Consider the following 22,576-nt stretch of genomic DNA (forward strand, 5'->3'; position numbering starts at 1 on the left):
GCTCCGTTGACTGAGATCCGGGTCGGGAAATTGACAGATTGTGTCAGTCCCAGTGAGTCGCAGAAGTCCTTTGCTGAGGAGCCATGGCTGGTGAGAGAGGTACCCACACCCAGCCAACTGGCATGATGACAGTTGAAATCACCACATATGAGGAAGAGAGAGTTGGGATGAGTAGATAGAAGTTGGTCCATATTATCAGACAGCGAGGTGTAGATGGAGTCATCACTGTTTGGTGGACGGTACAACACACATATGAACAAGAGGTGGGAGCGAAGGGGAAGCCGTAGCCAGAGGTATTCCTGGGGGTGAGGTGGAGTGAGTGCAGTGCAGGGCGAGTGAGGAAGAGAGGTTTTGATAAAGATAGCAACCCCACCTCCAGGACAAGCCTCAGGTCTATCATACCGGAGGACGGAGTAACCCGGGAGAGATACTAAGGAATCAGAGACATCATGAAGGAGGAAAGTTTCTGTTAAGCAGATCACGTCTGGTTTGACAGAAGCAACCTGTATGGAGAGATCAGTTAAGTTTGAACGAAGGCCCCGGATGTTTGAGGTCCATACCGTTAATGAAGAGGAAGGGGGAGCATCGGATACAGAACAGGGGGGAGGAGGGGTAGGGTAAGATGTGGAAGAGGTGGAAGAGGTAGGGAGAGCTGTTGAAGGTGTGTCAGAGATTTCAGAATAGCTCGGAGAAAGGGAAGGATGGGGCTCACAAAAGGTTTGATGGTGATTGGGTGAGGCACAATGAGGTGTTATTTGAGGAGGGGGAAGAGCGAGGCAGAAGGTTGGGGGAGATGGAGGTGAGAGTTGGAAGGGGGAAGAAGCAGGGAGGACGCTTTGAGGAGGGGGAGTGAGAGGGGGGAAATTGAGAAGAAATGAGGGTGGGGAGATTTGAAGGGGAGGGGTGAGGGGGGAGTTTGGGAGGGAAGGGACAAGGGGAGGGATTTGAAAGGGATGGGATATGGGGGAGATTTGGAGGGGAGGGGTGAGGGAGGAGTCTAGGAGGGGATGGGCGAGGGGGAGTCTTGGAGGGGAGGAGTGAGGGGGTAGTTTAGGAGGGAGGGGGCAAGGGGGGAGATTTGAAAGGGATGGGTGATGGGGAGGATTTGGAGGGGAGGGGTGATGGGGAAGATTTGGAGGGGAGGGGTTATGGGGAAGATTTGGAGGGGAGGGGTGAGATTTGATTTTAGAAAGTGTACGATTAATGGGAAACGAACATTTATTGCAAAATGAGTTTCTTGTGACCTTCGAGTTAAAAATACGTTTAAGGACGCTGGATGGAGGATTGAGTGCAGGAGAGTTTAGGGAATGTAGAAAAAAGGCACTATAGGAGATGGAATTTTTTTTTGGGATGAATAGATTTGGTGAGCAAGTCGAAAGCAGCCTTTTAAAGAAGAAGAAAAAGGTGTTATTATATATGACGGAATACATAACTTGAGGGGAAAGTGTAAACATTGAAGGTTAATAACAGTGAAAACTATCTGGGGAAATGGGGGAGAAACACGTGGTTGAAGAACGAACGAACGAATTAGAATGAATAAACGAATGAGAACAGAGAAGGAAATGTTTTTTTTTTTGTTTTTTTTTTAGTTGAGATTTACACAAGGAAGTAGGCTATGGGGTGAAAAGACTGGGAAAACAGAGAACGAAAGTTATTGGAGCACAAAACGACGGACCGCTGAGAGAAAAACAAAGCCTCAAGGTTGTACACTGTACAAGGCCTCAAGACAGGACACGAATTAACACGATTTTCAATACAGGTATGAAAGATTTGCACCGAAAATCTTCCTCGGGACACAATATACGTACACACACCATAAAATAAATACAGTTATAACGAAAATACAAATGGGAACAATTACTTAACTTCGATTTCAAATCGCTCGCGACGCGGCAAACAGACGATTAATTTATGAAAGATAAACACCGAGAAACTTCCAAGGTGCACACTATAACTTCACACACCGAAAGATAAATACAGTTTCGACAAAATACAATTGTGAACAGACTTAACTTTGAAAACGTGGAGACCGTGTGGAGCTTCGAGAATCCCTGCCGCTGTCTCCAAGATCTCGCGAGATCTCCAAGATTTCCTTACGAGATTTTCACTTCATTTATGCACATGACGTGCTTCCGTCTATTTGCGTGACGTCATGGGTGTACAACTCGATTGAGGATGTGTAAGCCTGTGTTTCATCACAAGTTATTCTAATGTTCAAGATGTTGATGTGTCAAGCTTTTAACTGTTCGAATTGTCAAGAAATTTGCCCAATAACGCAGAGGTTGTTGTTTTTTTTTTGCATCCCTGACCCACGAAATGTCATCGATCATGTGCTTTGTGGTTGAAAAACGTAGGAACAACCAAATTCAACATCAACATGTATGTTCATTCAACACTCATTTGATAGAGCTGTTGTGGAGCTCTTCCCGTTCGCTTTGGTCATTTCTTAGAGCAGCAGGTGTTGCACAATCGAATGTTGCAGAAATTGAAAACTTCTCTCCAGGCTGTACTGTCCATTAATCAACATAAGTAGGCCAACACAGTTGTTATGGTTCCCAAATGGAGGCATAAAATTTTTAGTCTTGGTGTTTGTGGTGTCTCACTTTCTGAACAATAATTTTTCCATTATATTTTTTAGTTGTTAAATTTTGAAATTTCCAATTATGTATTCATTTTCAATTATTTAATCTTCCCCAATTTTACATAAATAATTTTCTCCCAGTTTTCAATTATATTTTTTACTATTTAAATTGTTTAATTTCTCAATTATTTAATTTTAAATTATTTAATTTCTCAATTACTTAATTTTTCAGTTACTTAATTATTTTAAAATGGTTTAAATTTTTAATCATTTATTTTTTAAATTTATATTTATTCAATTATTAACAATATATATTCAATTATCTAATTATTTCCAATTTTCAATGATTTAAATTATTTTCAATTTTCAATTCCCCATCCTCCTGCTTCCCCCATCCCCATCCTCCTGCCCCCCATCCCCGTCCTCCTGCCCCGCATCCGCGTCCTCCTGCCCCCCATCCCCGTCCTCCTTCCCCCCATCCTCATCCTCCTGCTCCCCCATCCTCCTTCCCCCCCCCATCCTCGTCCTCCTGCTCCCCCATCCTCGTCCTCCTGCCCCCCATCCCCATCCTCCTTCCCCCCATCCTCATCCTCCTGCCCCCCATCCCCGTCCTCCTGCCCCCACATCCCCGTACTCCTGCCCCCCATCCCCGTCCTCCTGCCCCGCATCCGTGTCCTCCTGCCCCCCATCCCCGTCCTCCTTCCCCCCATACTCGTCCTCCTGCTCCCCCATCCTACTTCCCCCCCATCCTCGTCCTCCTGCTCCCCCATCCTCGTCCTCCTGCCCCCCATCCCCATCCTCCTTCCCCCCACACCCGTCCTGCTGCCCCCACCCCCGTCCTCCTCCCCTCACCCTTCTCCTGCCCTCCTCTCATCCTCCTCCTGCTCCCCCCTTCCACGTCCTCAATTTCCCCATCCTCAGATATTAAACACCAGCAGAGCAGATTTTGAGGATCTGCATTTGATTCGCTGAGTGAACACGATTGATTCATTGGCTGACACAATGATTACACCTTCACACTGGTTCAGAGCATCTCTGAATGTTATTGTAAAGTCGGATTCCATCACCAAGTGAGAAGAATGAATGAACATCAGGGTGGGGAGCACATCAGGAATAAGTACATCAAGCTGATCTTGTTCTCTCATCAGTAAAAAATACCCGGTATCATCAATTATCACAATGGGTGTAATGGCTCGAATACTCGTGTAAATACTCACTTCTAATCATGTTGATTTACTGTGTTCTGTTGGACGTGATTGTCCCTTTAACTGCACCTTTACCTGGTCACAAGTCCAAGCATCTTGATGCTGGATGAATCCCCACTCAGTCTCTCACACTGAGGAAGCAAATAACTCAAGACGGTCGACACTTTTCCATCAAAACAATCTTGGAGAGCAATCAGTTTCTTCTCTTCCTGCAATTTGCTTACAAAATTGTCAATATGGCCGCCAATATGGCCGCCGGAGCACTTCCGTTTGCTTCGATGTCCGAGCCTCATTGTGCCTCCAGGTTTATTATAAGACCTCCGTGCCACCATCCCTACTACACTTAGAATCCAGTGAGGGCATGGAAAACTTGCTAGTTCTCCTAAAGATTCATTCATCCTCAATATGTACAACTCACCAGTATGAGCAGAGATTTACAGAAGCCTGGTAAGAAGGCAAAAAGGATTGCGGAAAAGTTTTTTTTCCTATTTTCAAAAATTCACATGAACTGGGGTTGTTTTTACAAAAATCTAACGCCAAACTTACTAAATAAATTCTGTACTCGAATGTAGCTTTAACACTACGTCCATTGAATGTGCCCATCCAGGGTCCGGCGCACCTGGAGCAAGGGCACGATGGTACCTTTACGCAAAAACAGGAGGTTGAAACGGGAAAAGGTATTGAATGAATGCCACGACGAAGGTAAAGAGAGAATCGACGAAGGATACAAGGATTTGGGAACTCAGGACGATGGCAACAAGGGGTTCGTGGAACACACCTGTGTGAAGCTGGTGGATGAGAGCGAGAGATGGGGCGACATCGTGGAGAGAGAGATGGGAGAGATAACAACGGATGAATGGGACTCTGGCATTAAGGGGCTTTGGGTGAAGATATTTTGGCATCAAGGTAATTTGGGAATTCAGTACGATGGCAACAAGGGGTTCGTGGAACACACCTGTGTGAAGCTGGTGGATGAGAGCGAGAGATGGGAGAGATAACAACGGATGAATGGGACTCTGGAATTAAGGGGCTTTGGGTGAAGATATTTTGGCATCAAGGTAATTTGACAATTACCTTCTAATATGTGAATATACTTGATTTCCTTTGATAGATTTACAAATGACATTAAAAATGGCTGTAAAAACTACTGTTTATAAAATGCTTTACTCCGCACAATCTTAAGAAAAAGGACATGGGAAGGGTTTCTATTTTTTTTTTTAATATTCTACCACCGCAAAATGTGAGCGACTTATTTGATTTGTCAAGATGGCATAAAATGGCATATTTTGTCCAAATACTGCTAAAGTGGAGGTTTTTGGAAATGCCAACAAGGCGATTTGTGTTTTACAGTGTAAAGTATATTAAAGGCTGTAAAAAAAAGTATCTTATAAATAAAAGTCATTTTCTGTGTGTCTGTCTGTCTGTTTGTGTGAAACACCCTTCACACCCAAATTACTGGGCCAATTGCCACCAAACTTGACACATAGACCAAATTGGACCATTTGTTGAACAGAGACTTGTTTTTATGACCATGGCTAATGATGATATCGCTAAATTAAATTACAAATTATATTGTGGCAGTTTGTGGGTGTGGTCTCGACGTCACTCGTTCGCGCCCCCTGCCAACGGCAAACCCGAGTCCCCCACCCTCTCCAATTCACACCTCCAAGCCCAAAACCTCAAGACCTGTGTGAGAACCACGCTGCCCCGTTGAGATCCCTACCCTGAGGTGAGCTCCTTGCTCCGCTTCATTCCCATTGGAGATACACCTGAAATTCCCCCTACCCCCAACTATTCCGCCATTTTGTGTTCCCCTGTCCAGACATTTTCATCCATTCGACAAAGTCTTGCCGCCAATGGCTCCGATGCACCACCAATGTGCACTCCTGAAAGACTTGCCCCAGCCCGCCTGCAAACGGTGTATTCCATCAGTATATTTCTTCCCCACCTCTAATCCTCCCCATCTCAGCACGATCTGCCTGTTGTGCGATCCGCCTGTCCGCCATACCAGTAGCACATACATGCTTTACCTGCGACATTTCACAGGTCTACAAGAACATTGCGTTGCTGTTGTTGTTTGGGTTCTTGTTGTGGGTTAATTTTTGAAATGTGCACCTATTGGTTGGCCAGCGTCCAGACCACACCCACATCTGTCACTTGACTCCATCCACCATAGTGCAGAGACCAAATGATATGGCCGCCATCTTGTTTCCTGGTGGGCCTAACACATTATACCTGTATAGGTCTCTGCTGATTATACACTATTCAGCTTTGTTGCGTCAGATTTCCATTGGCTTTGTTTGGGTCGAGTGTTAAATTAAAGGCAAAATTTAATCAAGCCCTTATGGGCCACGAAAAAATAGTGTTATGTAATTTTTGAATGGCGCCACATGCACGTTAAATGTGTGTTTCCCAATCGGCCCATTGCAGGATTATTAAAGCCAATACAGTCACGCTTAATGTTTGGTCAAAATCCTATCACTGGTTCACAAGTTAGTGCAGTAACAGAATGCTTACCTAACAGGACCTCTGACCACTGACCTCTTGACCCAATAACTTAATCTTTGCATCATTATGCATACTTTTACCAAGTTTGACTTGGATCCCTTCAGCCATTCTTAAGTTATAACAGTAAAGAAAATCTATCACGGAGGGATGGACGGACATCCGGACGGAAAACCCGAGAGCAATGCCTCCGACTACTTCGTCAGTGGAGGCAAAAATATCCTAAAATCTGATTTTGAGAATACAATTAATATACATTGTAAAACTGCAACATATTGCCTTCCTTATTTAAACATTTACTATGCATTGATCAATACAAACAACACAACATGCATTTAAAGGCCATTTTCCCTGCTAGAGCGGGGGTTAGCCTTGCGGTCCCCATGACAATCTTCTCCATTTTGCCCTATTTTCTGCATCTCTCCTTGTTAACCCCCTTGCCCGCATTTCTTCTTCCACCATCTTTAGCCAAGTCTTTCTCGGTCTTCCCCGTCCTCTACTTCCTTCTACATTCATTTCCATCACTATTCTCAACCAGTCACTTTCATCCTTCCTCAACACATGACCAAACCATCTCAACCTGTTCCTCTTCACAGCATCAATCACAGGCTCTATTCCCATCATCTTTCGCAATTCATCATTTGTCTTCCTCTCTCTCAACGATACTCCGCACATCCACCGAACCATTCGCATTTCCACCCTTTCCAGCCTTCGTTGCTGCTCTACGTTCATTACCCATGTCTCGCTCCCATAAATCATAACACTTCTCACACATGCAGCATACACCTTTCCCTTCAGCTTCAACGACACTCCCCTCGTCATCAGCACGCCACTCAGTTCCCAAAACATCTTCCATGCACATCTCACTCTTGCAACCGTAGCCGAGTCTGATCCACCTTCTCCATTCAGCATGTCTCCTAGGTAGTAAAATGTTTTCACACCTTCCAGCTTCATGCCGTCTCCAAGATCCAACTCAACATTTCCTCCATCATGCATTGATCAATGTTCACTGCTATTTTCTTAGTCCCGCACATGAAAATGAATCTCACAAATCATCTCAGTAAAAACAATTAAGAAGCTGCTTAAAAAAAAAATCCATACTTTAATTGGCCTCTCTCAATACAGTGATGTCACAAATACATATATTCCCATAAAAATGTATTATACCCAGAGCGTGTAAATCAATTTGTTAAAATTACAAATCTCGAATTCAATTCACTGTAGAAAATATAACCTTTCTTAAAAAGACAATTTGAGATTAATACATTTATCTCTGTCGCCTGTATAAAATGTTCAAACAAAATCACCAGAGAGACAAACTTAAACTGCTTGCTATAGAAGTAACCCTGCCGTGTGTACGACATTTACAGAATGTCCTGTTGTTATCCAAGCGAAATATCCACGGTATTTTTCCAACACGTGCAATGGATGTTGTCGCAACATTCTTTGGCAACCTTTTTACACCAGTCAATACCCTCTCCCTCCGGAGAGAGAGGATTTGTCTTGACACCGGGCATCGTTTCCCACCCGCTGTACTCCCTCCCTAGTTCTGGCAGGGACCAGACAAGTGGAATAGTGCAGTGAGGTACCTGCACTATTCCACGTGTGCAAGGGAAAACTGCAAATGGTTGAAAACTACATAATAACTAATGTTATCGTTAGCGAGGTCTTGTAGGCTAGGAATGTAGTGTAGTTGTTCAGATAAACAAATATCCGTTTGAAGAAGAATCTATGCTGCTGCTGCTGCTGCTGCTGCTGCTGGTGCTGCTGGTGGGATTGCTGTTTTTCTTTCGGCTCCATTGGAGTTACTTTTGATGGAATCTGCTGAAACAACTCTGGAGATGTTCCTAAAGTCCAGACTTTATTTTGGAATATTTCAGAGCATTGAAGAATCGAAGCAGAAATCTCTTTAAGTCGCCATAATTTACAACATGATTGCGATGTAAATGTTTACTTGATTCACCAGGCAATGTTCGGTAAGCTAGACATCTGTGCTGAAATGGCTGTTTGTCCTGCCAGCTGGCCAAGCAAGTGCTATTGGCCGGTATTCTGGATTTACTGCGATTGGAGTCCGAGCGATCCCATTGGTCTGGTGGTACTCTGGGTTGTCCAACACCACCTGGCGTGTGTTCATGTAGTCCGAATTGTTGAATGTGCCTTTATCCTCTGGTACTGATGCTGCCACGTACTCGGGGCTGGGAATATTCTCAAAGTGGGATAGTGGTAGAGGTTGATTGGAGCCATCGATTGTGTCTGAGAATGGATTAAATGGCAGTCTTGTAACAGGCAAAGGACTTGTTGCCTCAGCAAGTGCTTGATACTCGAGGTTCTCTCCATCAGCTGCAGCTTGAATGGATGACTCTGTCAAAAGTAAAACAGTGCAGAATGTGATGTTAGTGAAACAAATGTGATAAGCAGTGGAGAGAAGTTGAACAGGAAGTTTTAGGCAGAGATAGGACAGCAACATGTTTGTGGAAAAACACGAATGGCCGACACTTACCCACACTTATCAATCTCAAACTTAGCATGTCAACCAACCCAAAAATATACCACAACGTAAATGAACGGGTTTTACGTACTTATCTCACCTAATCTGTTGTCAAATGGAAAAGTTGGGCCTTGAAGATAGCGGTCGCTTCTGGGTGTATATTTAATACTGGAGTTTGATTTTCCATTTGCAAAGGCTGCAGCTCGGCCTGTCGACTGCTGAGATGCGCTTCTCTGCAACTGCTTCCCGGCACCGACGACTCCTGCTCTTGCATCGTTCTGCTCCGACTTCTGTTCCTGTCTCGCACAAAATTATTGGTTGTAAAAACATATTTATGCTGTTGCTGTTAACAATCAGTAACAATATAAAGCTCTTTTTTGTATATGGAGTCAAGGCTCGTGAAAGAGCTAGAGCAGAAGGGATCAGGATGCAACAGAACAAAAATAATGGCAGAAAGAGAGGGGGAGACACCAATTGCAGGTTTGAAAGCCAAAATAGATGGAGACTGACAACAAGGGATGAGGGTGTGCGGTAAGGGAGAATTCAGGGGCTGGATAATATGGATACAGAAGTAAGCTCTCAGGAAGGAAAAACTGGAAATTTGAGGGTGGTTTAATGGGGGTAGGAGTAAACACCCTTATGATTCATAAACATCTCCCCTTATGATTTCACTGGTGGATTCATATTTCTCCAAAGTTCTACAATAAACATCCACGTATTTACAATGTAATACATTTTCTGCAGGCAGCATGTACACAACGAGACATTGTCGTTAATAACATGGATGAGTTTGAGAATGAACACATTCTACATGATCCGCCCGATACAATCATAACTATATTTCCAGCCTTCCCTTTTGTCCATGTTCGTACCCGTAGCTTTCGGCGGCCTTGTGGCGGAAGTTTCAGCGTAAATGGGGCATTCTCGGGCATCATGATACTCTCATTTGTGTCCAAAGGACTGTCCTGCTTGTCCATCTCCAGCAAATCCCTTGGACTCAGAAGCTTGCCACCTTTGTCGGCCTGGGTGTGCAAAAAAAGAAAAAAAGAAGAAAAAAAAGATATTCATGTCAGTTGCACCAAATGTGGTTGAATTGGTGGTATCCACCTGGCATATTACACTGGTGATATTGGGGGCCCAGTAGGCTGGGGTGGAGTGTTGCCGAAGTGCACTGGAGTGCCGCCCCAGAACCTTATTCCATCCCCACAATAAAATATGAATGAATGAATGATCGTTTTAAGGCCATTTTCCCAGCTAAAGCGGGGGTTAGCCTTGCGGGCCACACGACAATCATGGTTCCCTGTTTGAGGCAATGTTTTTTTTATGGCCGGATGCCCTTCCTGACGCCAACCCTTGGTACTTACGATGCGCAGGGATACGGTGTACCTATTCTAAATCGGGGTACACACAGGGATCATTCATCCCAGCAAGCTGGTACTCAATTTGCCGACCTCGGAAAGATGACAGGCTGAGTCAACCCCCTGGCGTAAATTCAGCGATCGACCAGGATTCGAACCCAGGATCCTAGGATCCCAAGTCAGCACCCTAACCGCTAAGCCAACACCAGGCTTAGTAAGAAAATACAATAGTATTAGAACCACAATAGTAAGAAAATAAATTCCACATGAAAATGTAATATTAATTTTTAAACTAAAATTTATAAAATTTGTCATGTCACACATTATTCTGCATTTACATTAAAATATATATTCACGAGTCACTCGCAAATGCTAGGTGTAATTAAATGTGGGACTCTGGGGCCCCTAATGCCAAATTCGCTCATGGACGATTTACCTTTTAACACCAAATATTCGCAACCCAGGTGGCAGCACCGATGCTTTGCGAAGTGTACGTTACATCAGAGAGATAGAGAGAGAGAGAGAGTTAAGTTTTGCTTTATCAAGGTAAAATGTGAGTACAGTATTCCATTTATCACTCATTTTTGGTGACTCAAATGGTTAGCGTCATGTTAAAATATGATGTGACGGTATATCTGGCATTGACGTCAAGGACGACATTTTTGTAGGCCTTCAGTCCCTCAATATTTGCCACTACACCACTACCAGTAGATAAGAATCATGGATGTTCAACTGCTTTGAATTTACATCTCACCAATTTAATTGCGCACCTGATATGTTGGGTATCTGACTGCCCACCTTATGTAGCCAGGTGTCCAAGACTCAATGTGTACATCATTCACGAATGCGCTGTTTGAGTATGCACCGATTTAATGGGATTGACAAAACGTCTTCACGAGTAAATTTTAATCCAAAGCCATTGGGGTTATCGAAGGTTTGGTTATCCCATCATGATCAGTCGTGCCAACATTATGTAGGAAAGTAGCAAAATTTAAAAAAAAGTTGAAATATTTGCAATAAGCCATCAAAGGAGTAAAAACATAATTATCTGTATTTTTTTTGTGAATACAAGATAATAAATTCATAGTAATACCCCAAGACAAATAAATCTATTTACATGAACAATATAAAAAATACAACTGGGATTGCAAAGCAAATAAAAAATGGTGGCGTGAGGTTTTGGTGTCATATACGAAAGCGCTCTGCCTTGCGGACAAATGGAATGGTTGCCAAGCCAATAAGTCATGCGGGGCATATTAAAAGAGTGTGCAAGGTTTGTTCTTGCTCTCTAGTCATGCCGAGAACTCAGGCACAGGCACAAGAGGAATGGCCCTGTTGTAACATTGGTCATGTGTTTCCTCCAAAGCGTGAAAACTAAAGCTCATTTGAACGTAAATGTCGTAAAATATCATTTCCATTTTACGACATGTCGTAAAGGCTCATGCCCACCTTTGATGTTTACCACTGTATGAAATAACTCTGTTGAAATCAATGTTCACTGATCTGCAATTGAAGGTTTTGTATTCACATTTTAATCCCTTTGGTCAATCAGTAAGCTTTACTTTTTAATACAGAAGATAAACTAGAACGGCACTCTCCACCAAAATGTAATCAACTCTTCCTTGTCTCACACACATGTTACATATTTATGGAAATGTATGTGAATTACCATTCAGGTCTTTGCTTATCCCTGTGTAGTAGATTAAGGGTTGTTGTGGTTGGAGGGTCAGGAGCCCTTCTGAAAAAGTGTCCGGAAACGGAAGTGACCGGAAACGGAAGAGGAAAAGACACGAGGAAGAAAAGCGACGAGTATTCTTCTTCCTCGCCCCCGCTCCGACGAAAGGTGGGATCGACCTTGCGCTGCGTGGAAAAGCGGCGTTCCGAAGCCCGTCTGGCGAGAGGAGTTACCGGGACGTGTACCTACCCGGTGGAGACGTCAAGTTGACGTGGGGCCGTGCATCGACCCCGCGTCTGGCACCGTTCGCGGCACCGTCGAAACAGACGCGTACGGGTCGCACGTGGGGCCTAACACGCCTTGCAAGCGGCGTGGGGCTTTTGGCTTGCTTTACCGTACCCGCTTTGCGTGGCCACGAGGGGCTGCAGCCGCGGTGCCTGGTACGATACCTGCCTGGTGGAAAAACGTCCACCCGGGGTTCGTTCAACCGCCCGAGTGCGGCGACGCCGACCAGCATCTCGGTCAGGAGGGGCCCAGAGACATTGTGAGGGGCAGAGACCAAAAGGGGGTCGTGAGTACAGAAGTGGACACACATATATAAGATGGCCATCTTAATCATATAGGGAATTGATTGTGGATTGGGAATTGTTGATGGTTGTTGGTTGTTGATTGCTCGGGGAATATCCGTGATTGTATCATTGAAATCGTATGATATCCTTACCCTGGAAATATATCATTGCACATCAGTTTCTCTTGGGTGGAATTCATAGGGATTGCGTTGCGAAAGCGCATATATATAATACTACTTGCTGGCGAAGGTCCTCTCACGGTCCGGGGGTCACCGAGACCAGGTAGTCACCGAGGGGACCACGTAACAGAATTGGGGGCTCGTCCGGGATCTAAAAGTGTATTTGTATAAAATAATAAAATAATATTTTTATTAATTAAAATTTATTCATTAAGTATTAATTGGAAAATTTTTGGGGAAATTGGGGTAAAGTCTTGGGTGAAGGTTAACAGGTGTTAACGATAGTCACCATGGCGTTTGTGGCACAGAACTTTGCGGTAACACCGAGTGAGGCACAGTTCCGAGCGTTACTAAAGTCGGACCTCTTGAAATTGGCCAAACATTTTAACTTGGAGGTCCGAACTAATTTGAGGAAGGCAGAGTTGCAGGCCATGGTGATACAATCTATGGTGGGATTAGGAACATGGGACGAGTTAGCCTGGGAGTGGCTACCCGAAGAACCAGAAGACGTTGAGCTCCGGAAACTGGAGTTGCAATTACGGAGCCAGGAACGGATTAAAGAAGAAGAAAGGAAAGCAGAAGAGAGGAGAGAAGAGAAACAAGCAGAGGAAAGGAGAGTGGAATGAGAACTCCAGGAAAGGTTAGCAGAAGAAGAAAGGAAAGCAGAAAAGGAAAGAGCAGAAGAAGAAAGGAAAGCAGAAAAGGAAAGAGCAGAAGAAGAAAGGAAAGCAGAAAAAGAAAGAGCAGAAGCAGAAAGGAAAGCAGAAGAGAGGAGAGAAGAGAAACAAGCAGAGGAAAGGAGAGTGGAACGAGAACTCCAGGAAAGGTTAGAAGGGAGAAAAGCAGAGGAGAGGAGAGCTGCAAGGGACCTCGAAGCAGAGGAGAGAAAAGCAGAAAGGGAATTAAAGGAACGTGACATGGAGCTTCAGCAAGAAATTAAATTCAAGGAGCTGGAGTTAATGAGAGAACGGGGAGAGGCACCACCCTTGCTGACGGGGTCGACACCTAACCAGAAAACCTGGGATGTGGGCAGACATGTGAGGCTGGTTCCATCGTTCAGTGAAAAGGAAGTCGCGAAATTTTTTCCACACTTTGAGAAAGTGGCTCGACAATTAAACTGGCCGGAGGAGGCCTGGACCATACTAGTGCAAAGTGTGCTGGTGGGGAAAGCTCAAGAGATTTATTCGGCGCTACCAATGGACCAATGTGCAGATTATGAGGTACTGAAGAAGCACATCCTCAAGGCCTATGAGTTGGTTCCGGAAGCTTACAGGCAAAAATTCAGGAATGCCAGGAAGAGGGAGAGTGAGACCCATGTGGAGTTTGCCAGAGTGAAAGAAAACATGTTTGATCGGTGGTGTGAGTCAAAAGGAGTCGGGAAAGACTTCGAAACATTGCGTGACTTGATCCTGGTGGAGGAATTCCAGCAGTGTGTCCACGAGGACATCAAAGTGTACCTGCAGGAAAAGAAAGTACCAAAGTTGTGGGACGCAGCCACCATGGCAGATGATTATGCCTTAACCCACCGAATAGGGGTCCACAAACCTAACTCCTCGCCTAGACTTCAGCAGGGGAGTTATGGAACACCCGGTGCGGAGAACGACCTTACATGGCGGCGGCCTCGAGATGATTATGGGGACAACTATGATACCCCACCTGTTCGAAATCAGAGGGATGCGGGCCCAAGACAAACTTGTAGTTCGGGGGGCCCGAGGCAGACCACGAGTTTTTCCTCCGGGCCTACTTGCGCTTTTTGCAAGAAACCTGGACATTTGATGTCCAGTTGTTACCGCATGAACAGGGAAGACCCAGAGCGGAGTCCGACTATTACGACTCCAAATGGCCATTGTGAGAAATCGCCATCAAAAGGGTTACCAACCATTTATTTCAGAGGGGTTTGTGTCACGGGATGGAGCCTCGACTAACCGGAGACCGGTTAGGATATTGAGGGACACAGGGGCACATCAATCTTTAATGCTTGAAGGCATTTTGCCATGGTCCGAGGAGACGGCAACGGGGAATAGTGTTCGTTTACAGGGGATCGGGGGCGGTGTTAGTGCTCCACTTCATGTCATCCATTTGGAGTCCGATTTGGTGTCAGGACCGGTCACCGTCGGTTTACAAGCCACGCTTCCTGTGGAGGGTGTCTCTGTGGTTATCGGGAATGATTTGGCCGGGGGTCAAGTTTATGGTAACCTGAGGGTTGGTAAAGAGCCCAGCAGGGAAAATAACACCACACCAGCTCGGGATGGCGACAAAAGTGCCAAGTTATATGTAGGGGGACTGAACTTCAAAACAGAGGAAGAAGTTCTGACCTCTGTCTTCAACAGATATGGGCCGCTGGTGGAAGTGCGGTTGGTAAGAGACAGGGAAACGCAACAGTCAAGAGGGTTCGGCTTTGTCACGTTTGCCAGCACAAAAGACGCCAGAGAGGCAGAGAAGAATTGGAATGGCAAGGATTTGGAGGGTCGGACCATAACAGTAGGGAAGGCATTTCGTAGGCGTCGAGAGGTCTACAGGAGAGGACAACTGGGCGGTAGTTTTGGTGGTGGCCGCAATCAATATTATTATGGAGGCTCCCTGAGTTACAGCAGCTCCCGAAGGAAGGATTGTCAAAGTAGTGGCCGAGAAGGAGACCGCTATTCATGGGACTACAGGGACAAGTGGTCCCACCATAATTATTAGGGAAGTTCTGAGAAGTTGAAGCACTGAATGCGGCGGAGCCGCCGAGCCAAGATTCCTACACGGATTAACCGTGAACGCTGTTCCTAAAGGCGTCCATGGAGTGAACTTTCATGCACGGACTAACCGTGAACTCCACGTTCCTCAAGGCGCCCATGTAGAGAACTTTCCTGCATGGACTAACCGTGAACTCCACGTTCCTAAAGGCATCCATGTAGTGAATACTCGGCTTGGCCTCCCGGAAAAAGTGCTATCGAGTGGCTTAACTTTGGATCTTTGATCAACCCCTTAACCTTCATTCACAAGAAACTGACGGTCAAAGTCAGAGGGTCAGGAGATGGAGTTTGATTTGGCAGGGACAATGTCGTTGCTGGTGCTTAGTCCAGAGTGAGTAATCTGGAGGGGTGGTGGTGAAATTTTGGTTGCTTTATTTTTAAGTGATAACTGTGCCCGGGGGGAACTGATAATGTGGGGGGGTTGAGTTATTTGGTTTGTTTCTCCAAATTGGCCGGCAAAGAAAGTTTTCGCTGGGTTCAAACTTTCTTTCTTGAAGGGGGGGAGTGTTACATATTTATGGAAATGTATGTGAATTACCATTCAGGTCTTTGCTTATCCCTGTGTAGTAGATTAAGGGTTGTTGTGGTTGGAGGGTCAGGAGCCCTTCTGAAAAAGTGTCCGGAAACGGAAGTGACCGGAAACGGAAGAGGAAAAGACACGAGGAAGAAAAGCGACGAGTATTCTTCTTCCACGCCCCCGCTCCGACGAAAGGTGGGATCGACCTTGCGCTGCGTGGAAAAGCGGCGTTCCGAAGCCCGTCTGGCGAGAGGAGTTACCGGGACGTGTACCTACCCGGTGGAGACGTCAAGTTGACGTGGGGCCGTGCATCGACCCCGCGTCTGGCACCGTTCGCGGCACCGTCTAAACAGACGCGTACGGGTCGCACGTGGGGCCTAACACGCCTTGCAAGCGGCGTGGGGCTTTTGGCTTGCTTTACCGTACCCGCTTCGCGTGGCCACGAGGGGCTGCAGCCGCGGTGCCTGGTACGATACCTGCCCGGTGGAAAAACGTCCACCCGGGGTTCGTTCAACCGCCCGAGTGCGGCGACGCCGACCAGCATCTCGGTCAGGAGGGGCCCAGAGACATTGTGAGGGGCAGAGACCAAAAGGGGGTCGTGAGTACAGAAGTGGACACACATATATAAGATGGCCATCTTAATCATATAGGGAATTGATTGTGGATTGGGAATTGTTGATGGTTGTTGGTTGTTGATTGCTCAGGGAATATCCGTGATTGTATCATTGAAATCGTATGATATCCTTACCCTGGAAATATATCATTGCACATCAGTTTCTCTTGGGTGGAATTCATAGGGATTGCGTTGCGAAAGCGCATATATATAATACTACTTGCTGGCGAAGGTCCTCTCACGGTCCGGGGGTCACCGAGACCAGGTAGTCACCGAGGGGACCACGTAACACACACCTAAACTGTGTACCAAGTTTCGTCAGAATCCGTCCATAATTTTTTGAGACATCGCGCTAGATATTGCTTTTGGCCCGAGCTCTCAATGGTGAAAAATCACGTTTAAAAATCTTGGATCCGGATCTGGATGTTCACAAAAATCGAATCATTTCATCCATGTCACATACCTAACCTCTCGACCAAATTTCGTCCGAATCTGTCCACAACTTTTTGAGATATCCTGTTCACAAACAGACAGACAGACAAACAGATAGGGGTGAAAACATAACCTCTGCCTACCTCCGGTGGTGTATGATGTGGTATTTCCATTTGCAATGTATCGATGTGAATCATGGACAGTGAAAAGGGAAGAAAGGAATAAGATTGATCGTTTTGAAATGCGTTTTTCCAGACAAATGAAAAAAATTTCATGGACTGTAAGAAGAAATTCCACCAACATGTGCATTAGAAAAGCTGATGATAAAACAGAACCTGTCATACTTTGGCCACATCGTACGTGCAGAAAAATAAAATTTGGAGAAGTTGGCCATACTGGGTATCATTGAGGGAAGAGTCAGACAGTGTATACGCCGGATAGATGAGGTAAAGGCTGCGACCAAGATGTCTGCGCCAGAGCTTCGGGAAGCAGTGAAAGTTCCGGACATATGGAGAAATCTGATCGTGAATGGTATAGAGACGATTTGATGATGTCAGATGACGATTTGATGTCACCAGTCAGAGACGATTTGATGGAGCTTTTTTTTTTTTTTTTTGTATACATAAACTAATACGATAATCTCACCCTACTGGCGCATATATATATATATATATATATAATTCAATATTACGATCTCAAACTCCATCCGGCAGTGTGGGTTTGATCAGCGGCCCCACTGTAAACTGTCGGACTGGTGCTTCGCTGGAAGGGAATTGCATCACAATTTCCACCATCCCTCAGATGGACGTTAACCTGGGGGAACCCATCTGCTAAATTCCTGCACAGAGTGATTGCTTGGAAGGCAAAGGTAAACCAGCCAGCATAATCCTTGCTGTGAGGCTATTTCAAACAGCACAAATACCCCATCCATTTAATTTCATTAACAGCCAATAAAAACTTCGGTATCTTTTTCATCGCCCCCTATCGATGACAAGGAATCTCAGAATCAGTATGTGTATAAAGTTGTGCCGCAGTGAGCAAAATCATCGATTTCACACCACAGATGGGAATAAGGATCGAGGCGATGCGTTCACAAGAGACATGAACCTGCACAGCTTAACCATCCATCAAGGATGGGAATAACTTGATGAAGGTGTTTATGAAACATAACTCTTCACCGAGCAGACCTGCTTTGTTTGCTTAAACAGAGTGGAATTTAAAACCACGGCCCAGTCTTCATTTCTACAACCCCGTTGAACCCAGCTATTATGAAGAAAAAAAAACACACACACACACACACACACACACACACACACACACACACACACACACACACACACACACACACACACACACACACACACACACACACACATATATATATATATATATTATACACAGTACGTGTAGAACTTTGGGGGAAGTGATAAACCACTCCCCCCACTCCCTCCCCCAAAAATGTTTGAATAAGTGTTCTGTCTTTTTGACAACAAGCAAAACTTTACAGAAAGATATAAAACTCCATTATGAAATTATGAAAAGGTATTGCAACAGGAATTTGTATTTGCTTTGTTTGGCTGAAAGAGCCAACACGTCAGGGCTGGATAAACTGCAATGCTCAGACAAATCCGTGGTGGCTTTTGGGTGGAAAAAAAACAACAACAGCATAATCCTTGCCCTAGTTTGCACAGTCGAGAAGGAATGTGGGTACGAAATCGGGTACGAAAAACAAATATTTGTGATTGTCTCAGTATTTTCAGTCAAGTGATTAAATAACTCGTTACTTTTATTATCTGTGAGGTTATCACAAACTATTTGCAAGTAACAACTAAAAAGCATCCAAAAAATGCAAAGCGCGTCCGCATCCGCTTTGTATCCAAATTAAACTTGATCAAAACAACAGCTAAAAAAAAAAGAAAAAAAAAAGATTTATTAATCAGTCTTCTCCATATTCTCATAATAATGGTTTGTTGAAAATTTGATGACAAAAGCACAATTAGTTAAAATGCTATGGCCTGGACAGAGACAGACAAATAAACAAATGGTCATTTTCATATTCGCTGGGAACTTAATTGTGAAATTAGTTGCTGCAGCTCGTTACAGCCCAAAAACAATATGATTCTAGCCTTTGATTGGTGAACCCAATATGCATACCGTATCCAAATTTCAAATCAATTGGATCATAAATTGACGATTTTATGTGACCTTGTCTAATTTTTCTCCAAATTCCCATAATAAAGGTTTGTTGAAAATTTGATGACAAAAACTAAATTGGTAAAAAGTGACAGACAGACAGACAATTAAAAAAACCCGTATATAGTCTTCAGGGCAGACGGGGTAATAAGGGCTGATTGGGACGGCGTGATGTTCGTGTCCCAGACAATTGAAGCAGGATGGAAAAGCATGGATAGAAGTCCACGCAAATCAAGGAACACGTTGGAAAGTAATTCAGTCGACTTTGTTCATCCTGTTAATCGTTAAAACTTCCATATATTTTTAGCCGCGTCGCAGACGCTGGTGATAGAGTGCCCTCTGCTGTTGTTGTTGTTCTTCTTGTTCTTCTTGCAGAGAAGACAAAACCTCAAAGCTCCACCCATTCTGGTAACCATAGCTCCACCCATTCTGGGAGAGGCTTCATTTAAACAAATATCCACCATTTTATTAACTTGCATAGCTTTGAGGCCTGTTTTGTAGGCCCGTGGTGGCTTCCTCTCTCACACAGTTTTATTTCAAATCAAATTCGATATATCATTTCATTTTTCACAGTCGCTAACATAGTTTTAGACTCGGTTGAAAAAAAACGGGAAGAAAATCCGATGAAAGTTGCCCTTTATAGAACGAAATGAATTCTCAAATGCCTGTAACTTCAAGTCCATTGAGATTTTTTTTTTTAATCACGGCATGGTCAGTCATACACCGCCCGAAATAACAGACGGGAAAATGCCGAGATATATTAAAAATTCGTCCATTTGATGACAATCGTCACGATGAAATATTTAATTTATACGTCGTCACAATAATGTGGAGAGAGGAGCATAGCTTCGTTCACGTGTCGCCACACACGGGAAATTGCCGAGATATATATTTTTTTCAATCGCGGCATGGTCAGTCATACACCGCCTGAAATAACAGACGGGAAAATGCCGAGATATATTAAAAATTCGTCGCCACACACGGGAAATTGCCGAGATATATTTTCACTTTGCACAAAAATAACATCAAGTAATCGAATCAATAGGAATGTCCTGTGCCTATAACATCGACGTTATAGGCACAGCTGCATCTAGGCATTGTGTAACATCGACGCGGCTTTTGTTTTAATTAAAACTTTTTGTACTTGTTTAAATATATTTTTGATCCACTGAACCGCCAGCATGTGTTCATGCATTGGGAATTGGCTTCTGGTGAGGATGCATTATACAAGGATACACGAGGAGCAGGAACACACAGGGCCACAAATAGTTTCTTCAGCAGGAAAGAAATGAATGACGAATGCATTCGATAAACAGACGTTTTAAAACCAGTGAATGAGAAATCGTCTACAAATGGATGAAATCAAATTGTAACCATGGCAAGATGTTTGAGCCTCCCTGGCATGATAATTTATGCCATGGTGCCACAAGGTTGCATTTATGTGGTACAGATATTAAAGTGGAAAATCTGAATGATCCGGTTTTATTTTTCTGCCATTAAAAAAAATATCCCTGGGCATGTTTGATTGTGGGCTGAGCATTTTTAGATAAAAAAATGTCTTTAGTTCTGATATAATGACATTCAGTACATTTATGGCCTGTTCCTTACTACCTCCGCCACTGAAGGTGGACTGATGTTATGTTTTCATGCCCATTTGTCTGTATGTCTGTCTGTCTGTCTGTCTGTCTGTGAGCTGGACATCTCAAAAAGTTATGGATAGATTCGGATACTGAAATTTTAAAGTGATTCCTCACCATTGAGTGATAGGGACAAAAAAAAAACGACACATAGCATGATATTTCATGGATAGATCTGGATCTGGAAGTTATGGATAGATCCAGTCTAAACTTGGTGGCAGGTTGGGTGGGTGACAAGGCCAAATTTATTAAATTTTGGTGAAAATGCAAATCCATATCCGGATATGAGAATTAAAAAAGTTATTCTTCACCATTGAGAGATATGGCCGAAAACGATATATAGCACCGATATTTCAAAACGTTGTGGACTGATTTGGCCGAAACTTGGTGGACATGCTGTGTGGGTGACAAGGACTAATAGATTCGATTATGGTGAAGATCCGGATTGGGATCCAGTCAATCGGTGGGATACAAAACGTAAACTGTTCAGCCTGGCGGAGGTATGTTCTCTACAGAGTGATGTTCTAGTATTCTTTAAAAAAAAAAATAACCACCTTTAGAGGCCATTTTTCCCCGCAAGTGGGGGTTGGCCTTTTTCGGGAACCGTGGTTGTTGTTGTTTTTTGGTCCCCTTTTTGAAGCAATGTTTTACGGCCGGATGCCCTTCCTGACGCCAGCCCTTTTTGCCGCCTTTAACGACAAACAGGGAATTACCAGTGAACTGGTACTCAATTAGCCGACCTCGGAAGGCTGACAGGCTGAGTCAACCCCCCTGGCGTTAATTCAGCGATCGACCGGGATTCGAACCCAGGATCTTAGGATCCTAAGCCGGCACCCTAGCCGCTAGCCCAACACCAGGGATTATCCCGGCCGATCATCTGACTAGTATTCTTTAAAGACCACAATTATTTCCAAGTTCTTGGGATTGCCTGGGGGAAGAATGGCCCTTTATTTCACGAATTGTCTGGCCAGGCCTGACATTTGACTAAGGTTAGAGCAGGATTTTATAATTTGTTCATGGTGCCGGCGATAGCTCACCTACTCTTCGCGAAGGACACCATGGGATCATTAACGTCCACAATCTAATGCTGACAGATGGGAATTTTGAGGATGCTTGTGAGCTGGAGACACATTTTGGCCTTGTCGTGTGCTATTTCATTTGGTAGTAGTGCAAGCTGCCGGGAAAGAGAAACCGTCCTCACCTCCAGCACAAGAAAGCGCATTGGGTCACGTGCCATGCGAGAAAATTCTGCTGTGAGATCGTTGAATCCCGGCCGATCATCTGACTCAATGATCCAGCCTGCAGGAGAAAAAAGAATACTTAATAAGATAGGTGCGCAAGTCGAGAGATGATTTTCACACTAATAACAAGGGCATATTAAACACTTTCTTTAACTATATATGCTGAGAGTATAAGTACCTGTCGCCAGTGACGTGAAAGTTTAAGTTCCTCCATCAATTTTAATTATTTCATGCACTTCAAAAAGTTTAATTGTGTTGCACTAAAAAAAAAATCCGGCCTTTTCAATTTATAGACCAATTGGTCGTCCTGCTTGCCAAAAAATGAATATTGGTCACTTTTACCTCAATTTGCAGCCTAAACATGGCTTCTGAGGCTGTGGCCACATAGCCCATGTTACTTACCGCACAAGGTTGTACCTGTATAGACTTAGTACCTTTAAAGATGTGGGCATACATAATAAACAGACAGACAGAGACAGAAACAGAAACACACAGAGATTGATTTTGTATACTGTATATAGAAGATGTTATACAACAACATCATTGGGAAACACTTTCAAATTATAAACTAGACTCTAGTCTAGAGCGTTCATACTACTAGATACTACTAGTTCATACTACTACATATCTAGTTTATACGACTAG

General features: G+C 44.2%; 2 protein-coding genes across 6 annotated transcripts in view; both read right to left on the reverse strand.

Moving 5' to 3' along the window:
• Positions 1-22,576, reverse strand: part of LOC144893031 (uncharacterized) — a 264,881-nt gene that overhangs the window by 104,689 nt on the left and 137,616 nt on the right. The gene's annotated exons all lie outside the window — the stretch shown is intronic.
• Positions 7,374-22,576, reverse strand: part of LOC137431828 (receptor tyrosine-protein kinase erbB-4) — a 199,243-nt gene continuing 184,040 nt past the window's right edge. For 3 of the 5 annotated variants that reach the window (XM_078782538.1, XM_078782536.1, XM_078782539.1), the window contains 4 exons: positions 21,892-21,989; positions 9,652-9,801; positions 8,880-9,075; positions 7,374-8,652 (listed from right to left, as the gene is read on the reverse strand). In XM_078782538.1, the coding sequence (XP_078638664.1) occupies positions 8,273-8,652; positions 8,880-9,075; positions 9,652-9,801; positions 21,892-21,989 (824 nt within the window). In that variant the 3' untranslated portion in view covers positions 7,374-8,272. Of the gene's footprint in view, positions 8,653-8,870; positions 9,076-9,651; positions 9,802-21,891; positions 21,990-22,576 lie in introns of all 5 variants that reach the window. The other 2 variants (XM_078782537.1, XM_078782535.1) reach the window with 1 other exon arrangement.

The sequence above is a fragment of the Myxine glutinosa genome, chromosome 7 (genome assembly GCF_964187855.1).
Source record: "Myxine glutinosa chromosome 7, kmMyxGlut1.1, whole genome shotgun sequence".
NCBI lineage: Eukaryota > Metazoa > Chordata > Myxini > Myxiniformes > Myxinidae > Myxine > Myxine glutinosa.